The following is a 19,422-nucleotide window of genomic DNA, read 5'->3' on the forward strand; positions in this document are numbered from 1 at the left end:
TTCTATTCCTCTTTTGGGTTGATTAGCCTTAGTAAGGTTTCACTAATTTGGATTCACACAAACTTTCCATGGTAACATGCCGCCTTACAGAAAATATTACGTGTTGTTGTCACCTGAGTATGACAGTTTCATAATACAGACTTTGGGTCTGAAACGTTTGGCTAACATATCTAAAATGTTAAAATATTGCTGAACTATTTTTATGGTACTCTAAATTACATTTGCATTTTAACCTGTTCTCACTGCTCTGGAATCCTTAGCGCTGCCTCCCATTGAAATGTGTTTAAGGCAGAAAGGATGCAGTTGCTGGCATGTTTTCAGTAAAGTTTCGTTGCATCTGTCCATGCCACAATTCCGTTGAAAAAGCCATGTGTGAACATCCCCTAAACTAGATTTTGGTTCCTTCACACTGACTAGCCTATTCTACCATAGGCTAGTGTAATAGTAAACGTATAAATAGTCGTGTAATCTGAGCATGTTGCACCTGTAGGTTAATCCTTTGTTAATGTTCGTGTTCAAAACGAGTTTGTCTCTTACCAGATGTACCGTACTTTGTAATAAGTACCTAAATTACCATAAGATGTCTGCCCTTTTTTGCCAGCTACTGGACCCTGAACTAAAGAGGTAGATGATAAAGACCCACAGAGGTTTTCTGTTTTAAATCAGTCACTGAAATTTAAGTTTGTTTGTTTACGCCTCCACTCATATTTATCTGCTTTACATCACTTGTATCATCTACTTCATCATTCCTATGTACTTTGGTGTATAAATCTGACTCTTCAGAAACTGTTTTAACCCCTTTAGGACACGGACATATTTCACCTTAAGGACCAGGTCATTTTTTGCAAATCTAACCTTTGTCACTTTATGTGTGAATAACTTTAAAACGCTTTTACTTATCCAGGCCATTCTGAGATTGTTTTTTCGTCACATATTATACTTCATGACACTGGTAAAATGTAGTAAATAAAATTGTTTTTTATTTATAAAAAAAATACCAAATTTACCTCATAATTTTAAAAATGTGCAAATTTCCAAGTTTCAATTTCTCTACTTCTATAATACATAGTAATACCTCCAAAAATAGTTATTACTTTACATTCCCCATATGTCTACTTCATGTTTGGATCATTTTGGGAATGCCATTTTATTTTTTGGGGATGTTACAAGGCTTAGAAGTTTAGAAGCACATCTTGAAATTTTTTAGAAATTTTCTAAAACCCACTTTTTAAGGACCAGTTCAGGTCTGAAGTCACTTTGTGAGGCTTACATAATAGAAACCACCCAATCAGTTTTGAATACCTTGAGGGGTGTAGTTTCTTATATGGGGTCACTTTTATGGAGTTTCTACTCTAGGGGTGCATCAGGGGATCTTCAAATGGGACATGGTGCCCAAAAAAAAGGCCATCAAAATCTGCCTTCCAGAAACCATATGGCGTTCCTTTCCTCCTGCGCCCTGCCATTTGGTTATACAGCAGTTTACGACCACATATGGGGTGTTTCTGTAAACTGCAGAATCAGGGTAATAAATATAAAGTTTTGTTTGGCTGTTAATCCTTGCTTTGTTACTGGAAAAAAATGATTAAAATGAAAGATTTGTAAAAAAACAAAAAATAGATGTTTTGGCACCGTTTTTATTAATTTTTTTTGACCGTGTTCATCTGAGGGGTTAGGTCATGGGGTATTTTTATAGAGCGGCGATACCTAATATGTCAACTTTTTTTATTTATTTTAGTTTTACAAAATATAAGTGGCTAAATGGAATTAAAATTGGGGAACAGGATTATAAATTTAGCACTCTATGGAAGTGTCGTACTCCCTGAAGCAACCGTCAATGCAGAGGCCCGGATGATCGGGGCACGTGTCGCACTGAGTGGTGGTGTCCTTCCATATCCCCCTCCTGTGACACACTCTGCACCTTTTTTGGGTCTGTCCCTTCTTTCCAGTATGGGGGACACATCTGGAAAGTGTTGGCCAGGGACAATCCGGGCGCCTCCAGTTCCCGAGGTACTCCGGCCTGCTCTTTCACGGTCAGAAAAGATCAGGGCCTTGAGGACTGCCTCATAGAACTGGAGGAATTTCCCTGTGTTGCCAGCGCTCTGGGACAGCACAAAAGAGTTGTACAAGGCAACCTGTACCTAGTAGACCACAACTTTTTTGTACCATGCCCGGGTTTTGCGCATGGCGTTATATGGCTTGAGGACTTGATCAGAGAGATCAACTTCTCCCATATACCGATTGTAGTCGACGACACAATCGGGCTTGAGGACCGTTGCCGCGGTACCTCGCACAGGGACAGGGGTGATGCTGTTAAAGCGAATTGTGGACAGTACAAGGACATCCCTCTTGTCCTTATATCTGACCAGAAACAGATTTCCACTGGTAAGGGCATGGGTCTCACCCCTGGGGATAGGTACCTGGAGGGGGTGGATAGGGAGGCCGCGTTGATTTTTCCGCACGGTCCCACAAGCGGATGTGGATCTGGCGGCGAGGGACTGGAACAAGCGGATACTAGTATAAAAGTTATTCACGTACAGGTGGTAACCCTTATCTAGCAGTGGGTGCATAAGGTCCCACACAAGTTTCCTGCTAACACCCAGAGTGGGGGGACATTCTGGGGGTTGAATATGGGAATCTTGCCCCTCGTACACACGAAACTTGTAAGTGTACCCTGAGGTACTCTCACAAAGTTTGTACAGCTTCACGCCATACCTCGCCCGCTAAGAGGGAACATACTGGCGGAAAATGAGTCTCCCCTTGAAAGCAATGAGAGACTCATTAACTGTGACCTCCCTTCCAGGTACATAGGCCTCCAGAAATTTGGCACCAAAGTGATCGATGACCGGCTTGATTTTGTACAGGGGGTCATAGGCAGGATCACCTTGGAGGGGACATGCTGCATTATCTGCACAATGCAGGGATTTCCAAATGACCTCAAAACGGGAGCATGTCATGGCGGTACTGTAAAGTGGGGTCTGGTAGAGGACGTCCCCACTCCAGTACAGCCTGACACTTTTTTTTTTTTACTAGACCCATGTGCAGCACGAGGCCCCAAAACGTCCCCATCTCGGCTGCACTGAGTCCAGCCACCGGCCCTAGCCAAAAAGGAGCCTGGGTGTTGAGCAATGAACTGTTGGGCGTACAAGATTGTTTCCAAGTCCAGCAAGGATTATAATATTGGATAGGTAAGGGTAGTAATTAATCAGGAAAATCCAGCAACAAAAACCCTTATAAAATTTTTTGGGGGATAGCTATTGTTTAATAAGAAAATAACAAACTAAGCTATACAGTTATCCTGGTAGGACCACAAAAGGCTCGGTATAACTAGCTAATGGGAGGGAAAGGTGTCCCTATACTGCTGCCCTCGTCTAGGACCTAAGCCCAGGGACGTCCCCTAATGGTGGGGACTCCCTGTCCTCGAGCCTTACCTCAACTCCTGTCTGTCCCTGACAGAAGGTGATGTAAGGTGAGAAGATGAGATCTGGTGCCAGAGTGGCCTACCAAAAGATGACCATCAAATTAAATAGAAAAAGTAGTGGGCACCGTTTTTTCTATTTAATTTGATGGTCATCTTTTGGTAGGCCACTCTGGCACCAGATCTCATCTTCTCACCTTACATCACCTTCTGTCAGGGACAGACAGGAGTTGAGGTAAGGCTCGAGGACAGGGAGTCCCCACCATTAGGGGACGTCCCTGGGCTTAGGTCCTAGACGAGGGCGGCAGTATAGGGACACCTTTCCCTCCCATTAGCTAGTTATACCGAGCCTTTTGTGGTCCTACCAGGATAACTGTATAGCTTAGTTTGTTATTTTCTTATTAAACAATAGCTATCCCCCAAAAAATTTTATAAGGGTTTTTGTTGCTGGATTTTCCTGTACAAGATTGTTTGCTCCACCATCAGATTCACAAAGTGGTCACTGAAAAAAAGACAGTCCTATTCAGTGAAGCCCACTGTGGGAATCTGGATTCCTGACTGGCCAACAAAATCAGGAATCACAGGCTCAAAATCCTCTGGGGTACACCATGCAAGTTCACCGATAGGGGGCTCAGGTGGACTTATCTAGTGGACCGGAAAACTAGTACGAGACCCAGAGCTGCTCATACTAGTGTGGACCACAGGGTCCCTGGCATGGCGACCTCCTTGCTCCGCCAACTTGGGGGCTCATCATTGCTAGATGATGAGGAGGACGCGGATGACAAGAGGAAAGTGGGGTCATCCTCATCTTCACTGGGGCTCTCAGAGTCGGAGGCAAGCTGGGCGTATGCCTCCTCGGCCGAGAACATCTGGCGGGCCACAGGGGAGTGTGTGTGTGTGCGTGTCTGTGTGTGTGCATGTAAAACTTTATTTAATGTGCGTGTGTGTGTGGGGGGGCACGGGTGTTCGCAGACTTTGCCCTAAACTTAAACAGAAAAAAAATAAGTGAAAACCCCAAAAAAGGCTAAAAAAATTAATACAAAAGTTCAAACTTGCTGATCAGCCACCCGAAGCTGAGAGGTGGGGTGGGCGATGCGCTAATAGTGGCAGGACGCTAAGAGTGCTGGCAACAGTGAGCGTACGCAAAAATAAAAAATTGTGTGGGGGTGGGTTACAGAGGGGCAAGCTGCAGCACCCCTGGGGGGTCTACGGTCATAAAGCTGTGCTGTGGACCCCAGACACCCCTATATATTTTCTCCCCCTAAACTTTCCCTGAATATCTCTGCCTAACCTAACCTTTCTCTAACCTGCCCCTAAAGTATCTTTTACTGTGGACGGTCAGAAGGGGGTTGCTGGGCACAGATCTCTCTCCTCACTCCCGGACACAGAATGGAGGAGGAGAGCAGAGCTGCAGTAAGTTAAACCTCCTGCCCGCCCTGCAGCCAATCGGAAGCGATCCTGAGAGGTGATGTCCCCATCACCTCTCAGGATCGCAGGATGGTGATTGGTGGTGTATTATCACACCACCGATCACCATCCTATTCCGGGTTATCGGGTCACCAGAGACCCAAATAACCCGGAAACGCAGACCTGCGGTTTCCGTGATTGCCGATACGGGGGGTGGATCACAGGACCCACCTCGGCATTGTGACAGAGTGCCTGCTGTATGATTTTAGCAGGCACTCTGTTCCGATCACCATGCGCCGCTGATTGTAAATACACATGAAAGGTGCAAAAATGAAACGTGCAGTCTGATTGGTTGCTATTGGCAACTAAGCCAGTTTTCCTTTACACCAGTTTTAAATCTCCCCCTATATGTTGCACTTCCTGTTGCTGTATTCAACCAAACCCATAATGCACTTCTTTTTTTTGTCACAGCTCCTGCACCTTCCTTTACAAAGCCAGTTACATAGACATTTCCATATTACTGCCCTTGTTCCTGTTTTCGCCCGTCCATTGATATAACATCACAGGAAATAAGAGCTGTATGGACATGGTCATATATAAGGGTTTATTAACATCGTAGCAATCGATTTTACATTTTTGTTTACTTTCATTCTCTGGGTCAGTACGATTATAGTGATACATTTTTTTTCTGGTGTTTTAAAATAAATAAATAAATTACTTTGGAAAAAAAGATTTTATTTCTTTGCATCATCATATTCTAATCCCTTGACTTTTTACATTTAACTTATTTTTCATTTTTTAAAGAACCACTTCTCTCCCAAAACTGGGGAAAATGGCAGTGCATGTTATAAAATGAATACTAATGAACACTTCCATTATGGAAGTAAGTTGTTTTATTAATTTTTTGTTTGATCTGAGGTCTGATGACTATTGCAGTTCTAATTTGGAAGTCTGATGAAGATTGGGGGTCTGATGAAGACTGGGGGTCTGATGAAGACTGGGGGTCTGATCTGAGGTCTGATGAAGATTGGGGGACAGACGAGGTCTGATTTAGACTGGGGGTCTAATGAAGATTGAAGGTCTGATCTGAAGTCTAATGAAGGTTTGGGTGCAATGAAGGTTGGGGGTCTGATTAAGATTGAGGGTCTGATGATCTATAGTCTGATGAAGATTGGGGGTCTGATAAGAGGTCTTATGAATATTGGTGGTTTGATCTGAGGTCTGATGAAGATTGGGAGTCTAATGAAAGATATTTTATTTTATATCTTATTTTCCTCCTTTAAAACCTAGATGCGTCTTATGGTCAGGTACGTTATAGAGCTGGGGGGAAAATACAGTATGCCTATGGAGGTGTATGAGGGCTTGTTTATTTTTGATCTGTAGTTTTTACTGATATTTTGGATAATGACTTTCTGATCACTTTTTATTAAATTTTTTAGGGGCAAAAAAAAAAAAAACAGGGAATGGGCCATTTTGATTTGTTTTTCTGTTATGGGATAAAAACATTCATATTTTAATACTTTGAGTGTTTTGGAATGCGGCAATACCTATATTTTATATTTTTAATAAGGAGAAAATTTGATGATTTGAATTCAAATTTTTTATTCTTTATATTTTGAAAATATTTTTTTTTTATTAAGCAAGGGGATTTATATTAAGTCCCCTTACAGGGGACATGCGATTGTCTGATCGCTTCATCCATAGATTGCAATGATTTACCATTGCAGGCTATGGGTGATTTACTGTGTTCCTACAGAGCACCACAGGAATTTATACTGGCAGGCTTCAGAGCGCCCAAGGCTGCCATAGCAAACAAATGGCTTGTTTGACCTTGGTGCGGGGAAGCCATATGGGCCTGGGGGCGCAGCACTCCTGGGATTTCACCACTCAAATGCCATGGTCACAATTAACCACAGAATTTCATGGGTTAAAAGTTCTTTATTGGCGTTATGATCAATCACTGACATTGTAAAACAGCAAGCAGCCAGTGGCTATTATGCCTACTCAGCTTCTGAGCAGGTGTCATTTTTAAAGAACCAGCATCCACAGTACATGTACAGCGGATGTCCTTAAGGGGTTAAAGCAATGTCTTGAACCTAAAATTGTGTAACAACTCTGAAGCCAATTTAAAATTGGAAATTCACATAGAATGATCCATACATATAAAAAAAAGTAAGAAATTATAAAAAAAAATCATTAATATTGCCGCATCTGTAAATGTCCAAATTAAACATATTAAAATATGTACTGTGTGCTCTGAATGCAATAATGGAAAAAAATCAATATAACCAATTCTCAGTTTTTTTGTTTTTTTTTTGTTACATTGCCGCACCAAAAATTGATCAAAAAATGGTATGTGCTTCAATGGTACCAATAAAACTACAGCCCACCCAGTAAAACTAATAGTAATTGCGCTAGAATAAGCAGGTCATAAAAAATTTTGCGCACAGTGAACACCATAAAAGCAAAACTCAAAATTTATGGTGGAATTTTTGTTTTACATTTTCCAATACAAGCTATAGCTAATCAAATGTTATGCAAATAACCCAATAAGTCCAAATATGGCTATATAAATAAACATTGTGGCTCTTGCAATGTAGAAAGAAACAAAAAAAGAGCAAACATTAAAACTGGCCATTAGAGGACCCTGTGATTTTCTGTTTTTGAGTTTTCTTTATCCACTTCTCGCCATAACCTTTTTATTTTTCCATTCACTGATGAAGATTGAGAGACTGATTTGGGGGTCTGATGAAGATTGAGGGTCTGATCTGAGGTCTGATGAAAAATTTTTTTCCCTATTTTCCTCCTCTAAAACCTAGCTGCATCTTATGGTCAGGTGCATAATAAAGCCAAAAAAAAAATATGGTATGTCTATGGAGCTGTATGAGGGCTTGTTTTTTTTGTGGGGCGATTTGTAGTTTTTAGTCATATCATTTTGGAGTATGACTTTTTGATCACTTTTTATTACATTTTAATAAGTTCTCATATGGCTATGCAGATAAAAAAAAAGAAAAACATTGTGGTTCTGACAATGTAGAACCTCTGTGAGGGTTAATTTTTTTGCGGGGTGATCTGTACTTTTCAGTGATACTATTTTGAGGTCTGTGTGACTTTTTGATCACTTTTATAAAAAAATTTGGTGTAGGTGAAGTGACCAAAATTGTTGGCCATTTTATTTATTTATTTTTTCTGTTACGCCATTCGCTGTATGTGATAAATATTGTCATATTTTAATAGTACAGGTGTTTTCACCTGTACTATTGCCTATCATCCTATCATTTTTTTTTAATTGTTTATTTTTTATTTCATTTTGAGGAAAGGGTAGTGATTTGAACTTTTATATATTTTTTATATTTTTAAGACTTTTAAAATCTTTTTTTTTTAAGTCATTCTTATGTTTTTATTCTGAAAACAGAAACACTATTTACTGTATACCAATACAATGCTGCCACCTGATGCCTGTATTGGTATATACAAGTGATAGGTATCGGAGCCTGCTAGAGGTTGTGAGCCTTCACAGGCATATTACAGCTTCCTCAATCTCAGCCGGAAGAGCTGTTAAAGAGGACCTTTCACTGATTATGACACTGTGAACTAAGAATACAGACATGGAGAGCGGCACCCGGGAATCTCATTGTACTTACCATTATCCCTGGGCGCCATTCCGTTCTCCTGATATGCCCTCCGGTATCTCCGCTCACTAAGTTATAGTAGGCGGAGTCTGCCCTTGTTCTTCTGTAGCGCTGGCCAATCACATTGCAGAGCTCACAACCTGGGAGAAAATAACCTCCCAGGCTGTGAGCTCTGCGCTGCGATTGGCCAGCGCTATAGCAGAACAAGGGCAGACTCCGCCTACCATAACTTAGTGACTGAAATCTCCGCCTACTATAACTTAGTGGCCGGAGATACCGGAGGGCATAGCAGGAGAACGGAGCGGCGCCCAGGGATAATAGTAAGTGCAGTGAGATCCCCGGGCGCTGCTCTCCATGTCTGTATTCTTAGTTCATAATGTCATAATCGGTGAAAGGTCCTCTTTAAGGACTGAGCCTCAAATGCAACCAGATGCAAGTTAGCTGTCCTATAATGCAATACGTGACTGTTTAAACAGAACACAACTTCGATACAAAGGTATTTTACAGTAAAAATTAATTTCTGAAGTTATTACACAAAGTCTCTCTCGCTCTCTACAGTATTAAAACAAAAGTTTTATGCGAATCGACTTGTGATGAAGCATCTGAAGTCGATTCGCTCATCCCTAATAGCTACCTTAGGCTACTTTCCCACTTGCGGCCAGGTGTTATTGTTTCTTGCCCGCCAGATTCGGAGCATATTTCCGGGTAGTGGCCGGATCTGTGTCCAACACCAAATGAAGTCTGACAGGAAGGAGGTAATATCCGTCAATGCCGGATCCGGAGAACGCTGGCAGGTTATTCTCTAGCAGAACAGCCCACTGGAGTTCTATGTGAAACCAGCCTTACATATCAAGGTTTTAGATGCCCAGCTTGTTTTTCTTTCTGTGACATCTAATTTGCAGGCAAAATTTTAAAAAATCATCCTTTGGCTAAAGCCAAGTAGCTGTTAATGCTTCCAAAGTTTCATTCACCTGAACAGTTTCATTATAGAGATCCTGTGCTGTCCCATACTAAACCGCAGCTGAAGTGTGTGGTGCCATAATAACAGAGCAAGGCTTTCCTGAGCGCCTTCCGAGTCAGTATTAGGCTAGTTTCACACTAGCGGCAGGCTTCTCCAGCAGGCTGTTCTGGCGGGTTAACAGCCTGACAGATCCATGCTGCTGCTAGTGCACGCGTGCCACCGGAGGTCTGCTCCAGCCTCATTGACTATAATGGGGGCGGGACAGAGTTCCAGCAGCAGCACGGCAAACATGCCGAGAGGCGGCCGGAGTAAAACTAAGACATGTCAGGAGACAAAAGGGAGGGTGGATCAAATATACAGACCGGGAAGAACACAGGACAGCTCTTCAAACTTCCGGAGACAGAAACCATCCACGGAGCGCCATAGAGGAGTGGGTAGTCACGGCTTGGAAACAAGGAGGGTGTTCAAAAGGTTCAGACGTGTTCAGGGCTCGGAGGCGGTGAAACCCTTAGATCAATCAGGGTAGAGCATATCTTACACGGCGTAGCGAGGTGGAGCAGGAGGAGGAAGGTGCAACGTGGCGTCGTCACGTCAACCGTTCCCTGGTTTTAGAAATAGGAGGACACAGATCATGCCTTATCAGCATGCACCTCTCAGGGTCCCATGGCAGCAGCACAATTGCACAAAGATGGCTTCCAGCATTTGTGCCCCTCTGTGAAATATAACATTGATCGTCGTGTTTAGAATTTTTCGTTACAGGGAGCTAAAATGATCGCTGTGATCTGCCATTAAAATAACCCAGCTGCACTGGAAGTCTGCAACTGAAATGTTCATATATATATTTTGGGTGTCAAGGGTTTAAAGGGGTTGTCTCATAAAAAAGCCAGTGCAGTTTCGCTGTAAGCTTAGATTCTCTAACCCCTGATGATTCTCTGTTATTGTTGTGAAAAGGCACTTGTGGCCAGAGATTGATGGTGCATGGAAATTTAGCTTTACAGATTGGCTCTGTTATTGCTCATGGGGAGGGGGAGTTACAGAGAGGTAGACCCATCTATTTTGTCCATATATATATATATATATATATATATAACAGGAGCAGGAGCTGCCTTAAGGACTCAAAGCTGAGTTATGACACTTTTCTTAATATGCAAATTAGGTATTTGGTGAAACGAGGGCATCACCACTCCATTTGTTGCGCTAAATCTCTGCTCATTTCTGAGGCCAGACCCTCCCTGGCTGCTTTGATTTATAGGGCCAGACAGTGGCAAAGCAGCAAGGGAGGAGCTAGCCACAGAGAGGAGCAACAAGGGCAATGGTATCCCCCTCGTTGCACAAAATGCCTACTTGGCATACTATGAAAAAATATCATAACCCGGGTATGGAGCCTAAGATCAACAAAAGAAAAACAGTTTTAATCAGGTAAACCACAACTAAGTGTCTATGCAAACAGCTTGATAGGGTGGTCACTTTTGACAGATTCCATTTAAATTCTGCTGTCCAAAATCACTTATTATAGGTTAATAAGTAGATATAAGTAGGTATAGGTTAATAATGCACCAATACAAAAGGATACCAACAAGAAGAAAATGTTTTAAATCTTGCATTTTTTGTTAATATTTCAATGTGTTGTTTGCATTTAAAATGAAAAAAGGTAATAGACCTTTTGATAACATTTAGTCTAGAACTGGTATTTTCTTTCTTCTTGGTGGTAGCTATAAACCTAGTAATACATATATGTCTCTTCAAACTATTCATGCATTTTTTTGAAGGACGGCTGATTACCTGTGAAGGCAATTCCATTATATTTAGACGTATGCTCTGTGAGTGCTCCTTGCTACATGTACAATTTGAGGTTAGATTTTATACTCAAACCACTGATTTTCAAGCCCCGATTTAGATAAAAATAATTAATGATAAAATATAATAAATTACAGTAAAGAAAAAAAACATTGTGGTATGAGAATTTGAAGCACTAACATAATCCAATTATTTCATTGCACTCCAACAGTCAGCAAGCGGCGGCTCCAAACAGGGTGGGAGAAGACAAATATTAAAATACCATTTTGGTGAGACTGGAATCATTCCGTCTTATTCCAAAATGCAGAAGAAAGGGATGTAGGGAGGGGAGCCAAAATAATGTGCAGCCTATACAAAATAATGGAGGCTTAGATTACACCTTATTGTTCAGTGTTTTACAACGATGAATGTATTTTAACAATTTGACCGGCAATGTAACAAAAATTTGTGCTTAGCAGTGATTTCAGCATAAGAACTTAAAAGTAAAAGGAGCTAAAGCTTCACAAGGTGTAATCTATTTTTTTTTCCTCTAAAGCGAACACAAAGCAATACAAAGATAGTGTAGAACACTGATAAAGACATTTTTTTTCTCTGTAATTCTGTTCCTGCCCTGTGAAAACTCCAGCTACTAGAAAGTTCATAAAATATAATTCCCCAAAAATAAATTTAAAGTTAATTATATTAAATGTGTGTAGTTGGAATAAATGTATTATCTAAATAGGATTATAATTCAAATTATGAATTCATGATATGCACCACTGACCTGTAAGTTATAATTTTTTAAATACTTAGTGAGAAAAATAAGTCAATTTATATTTTAAGAAACTGAGAGAATACATTTCCACTGTAGTTAGACCCCGACACTGGGCAGGAACTTGAGAAATATATGCATTATAAATTACAGTAAACAAAAAATTATTGTAACTTAAGAACAATAAAACTCAAGAAAAAAAAAATACACACATACACATGTAAAATAACCAAAACACATGCAAAGATAGTTGCATTCTTCTATCATGCATCAGGCTCAATGCCCAAGCACCCAATAACCATGACGACGAAAAGTGCAAAAACCCAGCAACATTACCAAAGGATGCATAGAGAGGTCTCACAATGCAATATCATCTCAATCCCCAAAGCCCATGGACAGCTGCACTGTCAGTCACTAAAATAATTTTTTATTCTTTTCTTTTTTCATTTTTTCATTTTTTTTAAAGAATGTAAAAATGTGGGTAAAGAACGTAAACAAAAAAAAACACACCAACCTTCTCGTAGCTCTGAGGGATGTTAAGGGGTTTGATGCAGAACACAATGACATGAGGAGAAGAGAAAAAATAGGGGAGACACAGAGAGAGTAAAAAAAGACCTTCTCCAGGCTTTCAGCTGCAAAGCGACTAATCCATTAATAAATATTATAAGTATTAACAAATAAATTTCCCTTTCTTAAGAGTTGAAAGATTATCCAACTCATGTCACGAATGCATCTTTTTCAGTCTGTTTCTGTCTGACTACTTAAGTATAACAATGCTTCTCTGCTTAGTTAACTGCTGACTTGACAATACATGTGTGTGTGTGTGTGTGTGTCTGTGTGTGTGTATGAATATATATATATATATATATATATATATATATACACATACACACAGATACAATTTTATTTACACCTATCTAGACAGTATAACAACAACCATGGAAATATTTACTGACCAATTGATTTCTAAAACTAAATATGTAAGACTTTTAATAGAAACTACATTTAGAAATATATTCATCAGTTTACAGATCTTAGCGATAAGCTATTATCAGAAAGATGTCTCACAATCTTGAAAAATCTGCCCACTACTATTGAACTCTTCTCTGTGGCATATAGTTCCACAAAACCATAGGGGGTCATAGGGGAAACAAATCATCAAAAGAAGACTTCCCAAAAATATGGAAAGTCTACTTGTATGATTGATTGCTTCTGATTGCCAAAAGGTCACATACAGCCCAATTCTTGGTCTTTTTGTCTCATGAGACCAAAAACTCAGCAAGTGTATGTTCATGTTAAATTATATTGCAGTGTAACTACAGAATAATCTAATATACAAAATAGTTTGGATAAATGATAAAATGTAAAATCTAGAGATATTTATACCTACCAAGAATCTTAGTGATAGCCATTGCACCTGCATTCACTTTGTGCTTAAACTACATATACATTTTACTGTTAGAATGCTATATTAATCTAATAAGAAAATAATGGGATTTTTTAGTGGGCACATACTTCAAAACTGAGCTGGTTCCCTGACAAATTTATAAAGATTACTAAACATAGGTTTTAAATTTTATGTCTTTTAACAATAATACTGAACACTTTTTTAAAGATTTTTTTTACGTACACCCCTAATATATACCAATCATTTCTGTATTGTGTTACATAATTTCAGAAACTGACATTTAGGGAGTGACAAATCAAAAAACAACTGTCTAATTTTCCCTTTTGTATAAAAAAAACTACACTATTTAGTTAGTAAAAGTAGTATACACAGATACACAATGTATTATTTTTAAATGTATATATATTTTAAAAAAAGAAGTAAAAGCAATAATGGGATTAGGACCGGAAGGCAGATAAATCCTGTTCTCAGATTGTACACATTACCAGCGTGCAGAGCTCTGCTGCTCCCTACCTCTCACATAAAGATTAGCAGGTGAAGAATATCGAACTCCAGCACTGTTTGTTGCCACACATTCATATTTCCCCTGATCAGTCTCCTCACTATTTTCTATTTGTAAGGCACCTGCAAAGAAAGAAGAAAAAAAGAAACAACATTAAGGTCAGGTATCAAGCATTATTCATTCTGGTGTCCTAATTTGGAGGTACCGTTGGAGGAACCTTCTGCAAAACCCGCAGTGTTAACATAGTAGCCAGCAGCCATGGAACTGAAGGACCTATTCACAAAAGGCAATAAGCAATTTAAGTCAACATGTTACAATGACAATGCTCGTTTAAGATTTTACTCTCAGACTACAGGGTATTTTAGTGAACTAATAAAGGAAACTAACACTGTTATGCTCCATACTTATTCAAAGTACATTTAGTAAAGACTTTATTAACACCAAACAGAAGTTGAAGAAACTTTATCTCTGCTGTACATCTACTTGATATGTAATCTATAGTTTGGCTTCTATAGGATACTTTTTTCTTCTCTAGATCAGGACAGTTTTTGTAGAACCAATGTGGACTTGAGATAAATAGTCACATAATTCATATCTAAGATTTACCTGTTGCCGTTTACCTGAAAACACATTGGGAGAGATTTATTTAGACTTGCGTTTCATGCACACGTCTAAACCGAGCATGCGCTGGAGTGTGCTATATTTACCGTAAGAGGTGATGTAGCTGTTGTAGATTTGAGCTATAATTCATGCTAGTTTCTGTTGTAAATGATAGCAAATTTGTGGGAGTAACAATAGCCCCGCCACCTCTGCTAAGGCTACTTTCACACTCGCAGTTTTGGGCAGATCCGCCATGGATCTGCAAAAACGGATCCGTTACAATAATACAACCGCATGCATCCGTCACAAATGGATCCGTTTGTATTATTTGTAACATAGCCAAGACAAGTCAAAGGGACACGGATCCGTTTTCGATTATGCCACATTGTGTCAGAGAAAACAGATCCGTCCCCATTGACTTAAATTGTGTGCCAGGACGGAATCGTTTGGCACAGTTTCGTCAAGCAGGCAGTATTTTGGTGGATGCATTATGAGCGGATCCTTTTCCATTTAGAATGCATTATGGCAAAATTGATTTGTTTTGGACCGCTTGTGAGAGCCCTGAACGGATCTCCCAAACATAAAGCCAAAACGCGAGTGTGAAAGTAGCCTAAGCCTCACTCACCTTTTAGAAGAGAGGTAAGAAAAGTAGAAAAAAAAGTCACACTTTTTCTACAAACATGGTTTTTCGCACAAATTAGAGCAAACTGATAAATTCCCCCCATTATGTTTTGGTGCAAAACAACAAGTTGATCTTTCAACAGTGATGGTAAAAGTTCACAAAAATGTTGGTGACATCAAACAAGTGTAAACTGTGTGGAACAAAACATAAATATTGTTTGATACTGCACGCGGATTGGGTCGTGGAAAGTTGGAAACTGTAGTCTCTTCTAATACCTTAATTCTAAACTAGGGGAGTACATAACTGTCAGCTCTGCGAGCTAAAAATAAGAAAATACTGAAATATCGCAAGGAACAAGATGATCTAGTAAAAAAAAACTAGGGGAGGTCCAAAACTTAAAGGGGAATAGCATTTTCAGGTTACAAAATGCCTTACCTCGAATTGGAGTATTTTCTGTAATGAAAGCAAAGGAAAAAAGTGACAGTGGTGAGGATTTATATTTATTTACCAGGCACATAGCCAAAAATAAGGGCCCCGTATCCAGGAAGAAATTGTTCGTCACACACACAAAAAATCTAAACAAAGCACATCTTCATCCTTACTGAATATGTCATAATCTACACAAAGTGTGAACAGACCTTTCACTTAAGTAAAGTACAGCAAGCCATTTTGTGGACTGCTTTTATTTCTAACAAATGCAAAGATTTGATACTTAGTGGGAACTCTGGAACAATGACACAACAAACTGAAGTAATATCAACGAAATACACAGTACACTTGCTAGCCCAAAGTGAACTAACGGTACGTTGATTTAGAAAAGTGGTGCCATTTTCAATCCTACCTTCTGTGTCAGACTTATCACAGTAAATCTACAATATACTTTATTAACTTTCTGTGCCCTACAGCCATTCCCTTGCTTGACATTGCACAAATCATGAAATTATTTTCTCCATGGTTTCTATATTCATGGTGAGCTATACCCATGTCAAACAACCAGAAGATAATTAATGGAGAACTTACAACGCAAAGGGGAACTAAGGCTGATCATACAACTTTTATAGATGATGGCTAATTCCATCCAATATTTATCTCTCCCAACTTCACTGGCTCAGTTGAGCATACAAGGATGATGGGGGAATGCTGCTGAAAAACACCTCTGGTGGCAGCTGTCTACCTGGGATCAAAAGTACTGGCCAAGTTGAAATCAAACTGCACGTTCCTTGTCTTCCTCGAAATGCGCCACTGAGGAAAAGTCTGGAGGCATCCATGCACATCAGATGGTTGGCCAGCCCAGTTTGGCAGATGCAAATCTAATGTGTATAGCCAGGATGAATAGGATTTATACAGCTCACAGCAGAGAGCACAGGCAGAATGGTGGCTGTAAATAACAGAAGAGCACAGAGTGTAAAATAAGTATATGGCAGATTTAGATCTGTGAATAGTATCTGCTTTCATAAAATTAGAACTTCTGTGTTAGCTTATAAAGTCGGACAGAAATAAAGTTGAACTGTGCATTTGTCGCTGTAATATATACCAAGCTGCTATGACAATGTTCTCTTAAAATGTAAAAGGCTGCAGACCACAAAATGGCTTCCTCCCATCTATCAACAAGATATATGTTCTCTAGGCAGGATTGCAAATATTTTAGCACAACTTTTATTATTTATTACTTCAGGAAGTAGCCACTTTGCTTTGCTTCATTCAATAAATGAAAATGAACTAATATAAGCAAATGATATAGGAACTATATATCAGGCCATGTTTACTATCCTTTCAGCTTTACATACATACAGCTGAGTCCATACGTTTACATACCCCAGTCAGAATTCATAAGATGTGTACCATTTTTAGACAAAAAATAGTGATTCTGTCAAACAACATTTCTTGAGGAATACTGGTCAGGTGAAACTACTCATCATCGTGGAACTATGTGTACCTTGGGGTATGAAAACTAATGAGCACAACTGTATAAAAGCCACATAGAAAAGGTAAAAGCTTCCTAAGGTGCCTCCATGCTTTTTTAATTCAGATTTTTGTAGTGTCTGTCTTCTCCATGGTATTCTCTCTTCATATGCTTCTTTCCTAAAGATTGAGCCTCGTTTCACTAGCTAGCTCTCTTAAGGATGTCTTCTCATCTGACAACATAACCTGCCCTACTAACCATCTATGTTCCAAAAGATTTCCCACAACCTCAGGGGAACATTTTCATAGAGGCTGATCAGTTTTTATGTGCTGTCCTCTTTGTGTTGTTTTTATTCCTGTCTAAAGCCTCATGCTGTTTTGCTGTCCACAAACCTCAGATCCATAAAACACTGATACTGGCCATGGGCATGTAACCATTTTTTCATCTCTATAGAAATCTCCTATCCTTTTCTACAAAACAGACAAGTATAAGTCTATATTTTTGCGGACCAGCAGAATGGACATACAGTGTTATGCAAAAGTTTCGGCACCCTTGGTAAAAATTACTGTTACTGTGAACAGTTAAGCAAGTTGAAGATGAAATGATATCCAAAATACATAAAGCTAAAAATGACAATTTTCTTTAAAGGGGTTGTCCCACGAAAAATATTCTACAGTTTTCAAACCAGCACGTGGATCTGAATACTTTTATAATTGCATGTAATAAAAAATTTTGTATAGCTACTGAGTTATTCAATAAAATATATCTGTATAGTGCCACTTAATTTCTTCTTTCTTTGACCTGCTCACTGAGATGGTCGCAAATGCTAAGTTTCATCCTTCAGCTACCTCCTGAGTTGTGATAGGGAGAGTTGAGAGATGCCCCCTAAGCTGCAGGAGAAAAGACACCCCCCTTGAGCGTTCAGCTAGATATAAATCTATCAGAGGAATGAATGGCGAGATATCTGGATCCATGTGAGGTACAGGGCTGGTTCTAACTTTGTTAAAAAGAGGTTGTCGTGTACTATATGCTGCCCCTTTAGGACACAGCTTTATTTCACCTTAAGGACCAGGCCATTTTTTGCAAATCTGACCATAGTGTAAGGTCGCGTACACACACACACACACACACACACACAGGGGGGAGGGAAGTGACCACTGCACTCCACCCTCACCCCTGGCCCTGCCTACTTGCCTCACGAGTCCTAATGACAGGGGACAACTGGACGGCAATCCCTAGCTTAAAATAAGTGCAGGGATGACAGACAAACAACAGAACGTAAACAGACCGAGTCAATACCAGGAAAGCTACAAAGTACAAATGGAGCAAGCAGAGAATAGTCAGGAGAAGCCGGGGTCATAAATACCAGGAGAGTCGTGAAGTACCAAAGGAGTCAGCAGAGGATCGTCAGGAGAAGGTCGGGGTCAGAATACCAGGAGAGCAGCAAAGTACACAAGGAGCAGGCAGATGATCGTCAGGAATTCAGCAGAAGGTAAGTACGCCAGGAAAGACACAATCGCAGGTGGAACCTATATAACAGGCAGTCTGTGGCCAGAAGATTGCCTGTTTAAATAGGGAGCTAGAGGGGTCATGTGACGTGGCCAGCGTCACGTGACTCCACACAGACTACACAGCCGAGCACCGAGTGATCAGTTCGGTGCTCAGCCCTAAAACCATTAGCATGAATGCAGCGTGACAAAAGTCACTTTAAGTGGTGATAACTTTAAAACGCTCTGACTTATCCAGGCCATTCTGAGATTGTTTTTTCGTCACATATTGTACTTCATGACACTGGTAAAATGAAGTAAAACATAATAATTTTTATTTATATAATACCTCCACAAATAATTATTACTTTACATTCCCCATATGTCTACTTCATGTTTGGATCATTTTGGGAATGGCATTTTATTTTTTTGGGGCTGTTACAGGGCTTAGAAGTTTAGAAGCAAATCTTGAAATTTTTCAGAAATTTTCAAAAACCCAATTTTTACGGACCAGTTCAGGTCTGAAGTCACTTTGCGAGGCTTACATAATAGAAACCACCCAAAAATGACCCCATTCTAGAAACTATACCCCTCAAGATATTCAAAACTGATTTTACAAACTTTGTTAACCCTTTAGGTGTTCCACAAAAATTAATGGAAAATAGAGATTCAATTTCAAAATTTCACTTTTTTGGCAGATTTTCCATTTTAATAATTTTTTTCCAGTTACAAAGCAAGGGTTAACAGCCAAACCAAACTCAATATTTATAGCTCTAATTCTGTAGTTTACAGAAACACCCCATATGTGGTCGTAAACTGCTGTACGGGCACACGGCAGGGCACAGAAGTAAAGGAATGCCATACACTATTTGGAAGGCAGATTTTGCTGGACTGTTTTTTTTTTACACCATGTCTCATTTGAAGCCCCCCTGATGCA

General features: G+C 39.7%; 1 protein-coding gene across 18 annotated transcripts in view; it reads right to left on the reverse strand.

Moving 5' to 3' along the window:
- Positions 1-19,422, reverse strand: part of PTPRS (protein tyrosine phosphatase receptor type S) — a 580,801-nt gene that overhangs the window by 377,873 nt on the left and 183,506 nt on the right. For 9 of the 18 annotated variants that reach the window (XM_044268360.1, XM_044268335.1, XM_044268302.1 and 6 more), the window contains exons 7-8: positions 15,531-15,548; positions 13,885-13,995 (exon numbers count right to left, since the gene is read on the reverse strand). In XM_044268360.1, coding sequence (XP_044124295.1) covers positions 13,885-13,995; positions 15,531-15,548 — 129 coding nt within the window. The remainder of the gene's footprint in view (positions 1-13,884; positions 13,996-15,530; positions 15,549-19,422) is intronic. The other 9 variants (XM_044268386.1, XM_044268351.1, XM_044268378.1 and 6 more) reach the window with 1 other exon arrangement.

The sequence above is a fragment of the Bufo gargarizans genome, chromosome 1 (assembly GCF_014858855.1).
Source record: "Bufo gargarizans isolate SCDJY-AF-19 chromosome 1, ASM1485885v1, whole genome shotgun sequence".
Taxonomy (NCBI): Eukaryota; Metazoa; Chordata; class Amphibia; order Anura; family Bufonidae; genus Bufo; species Bufo gargarizans.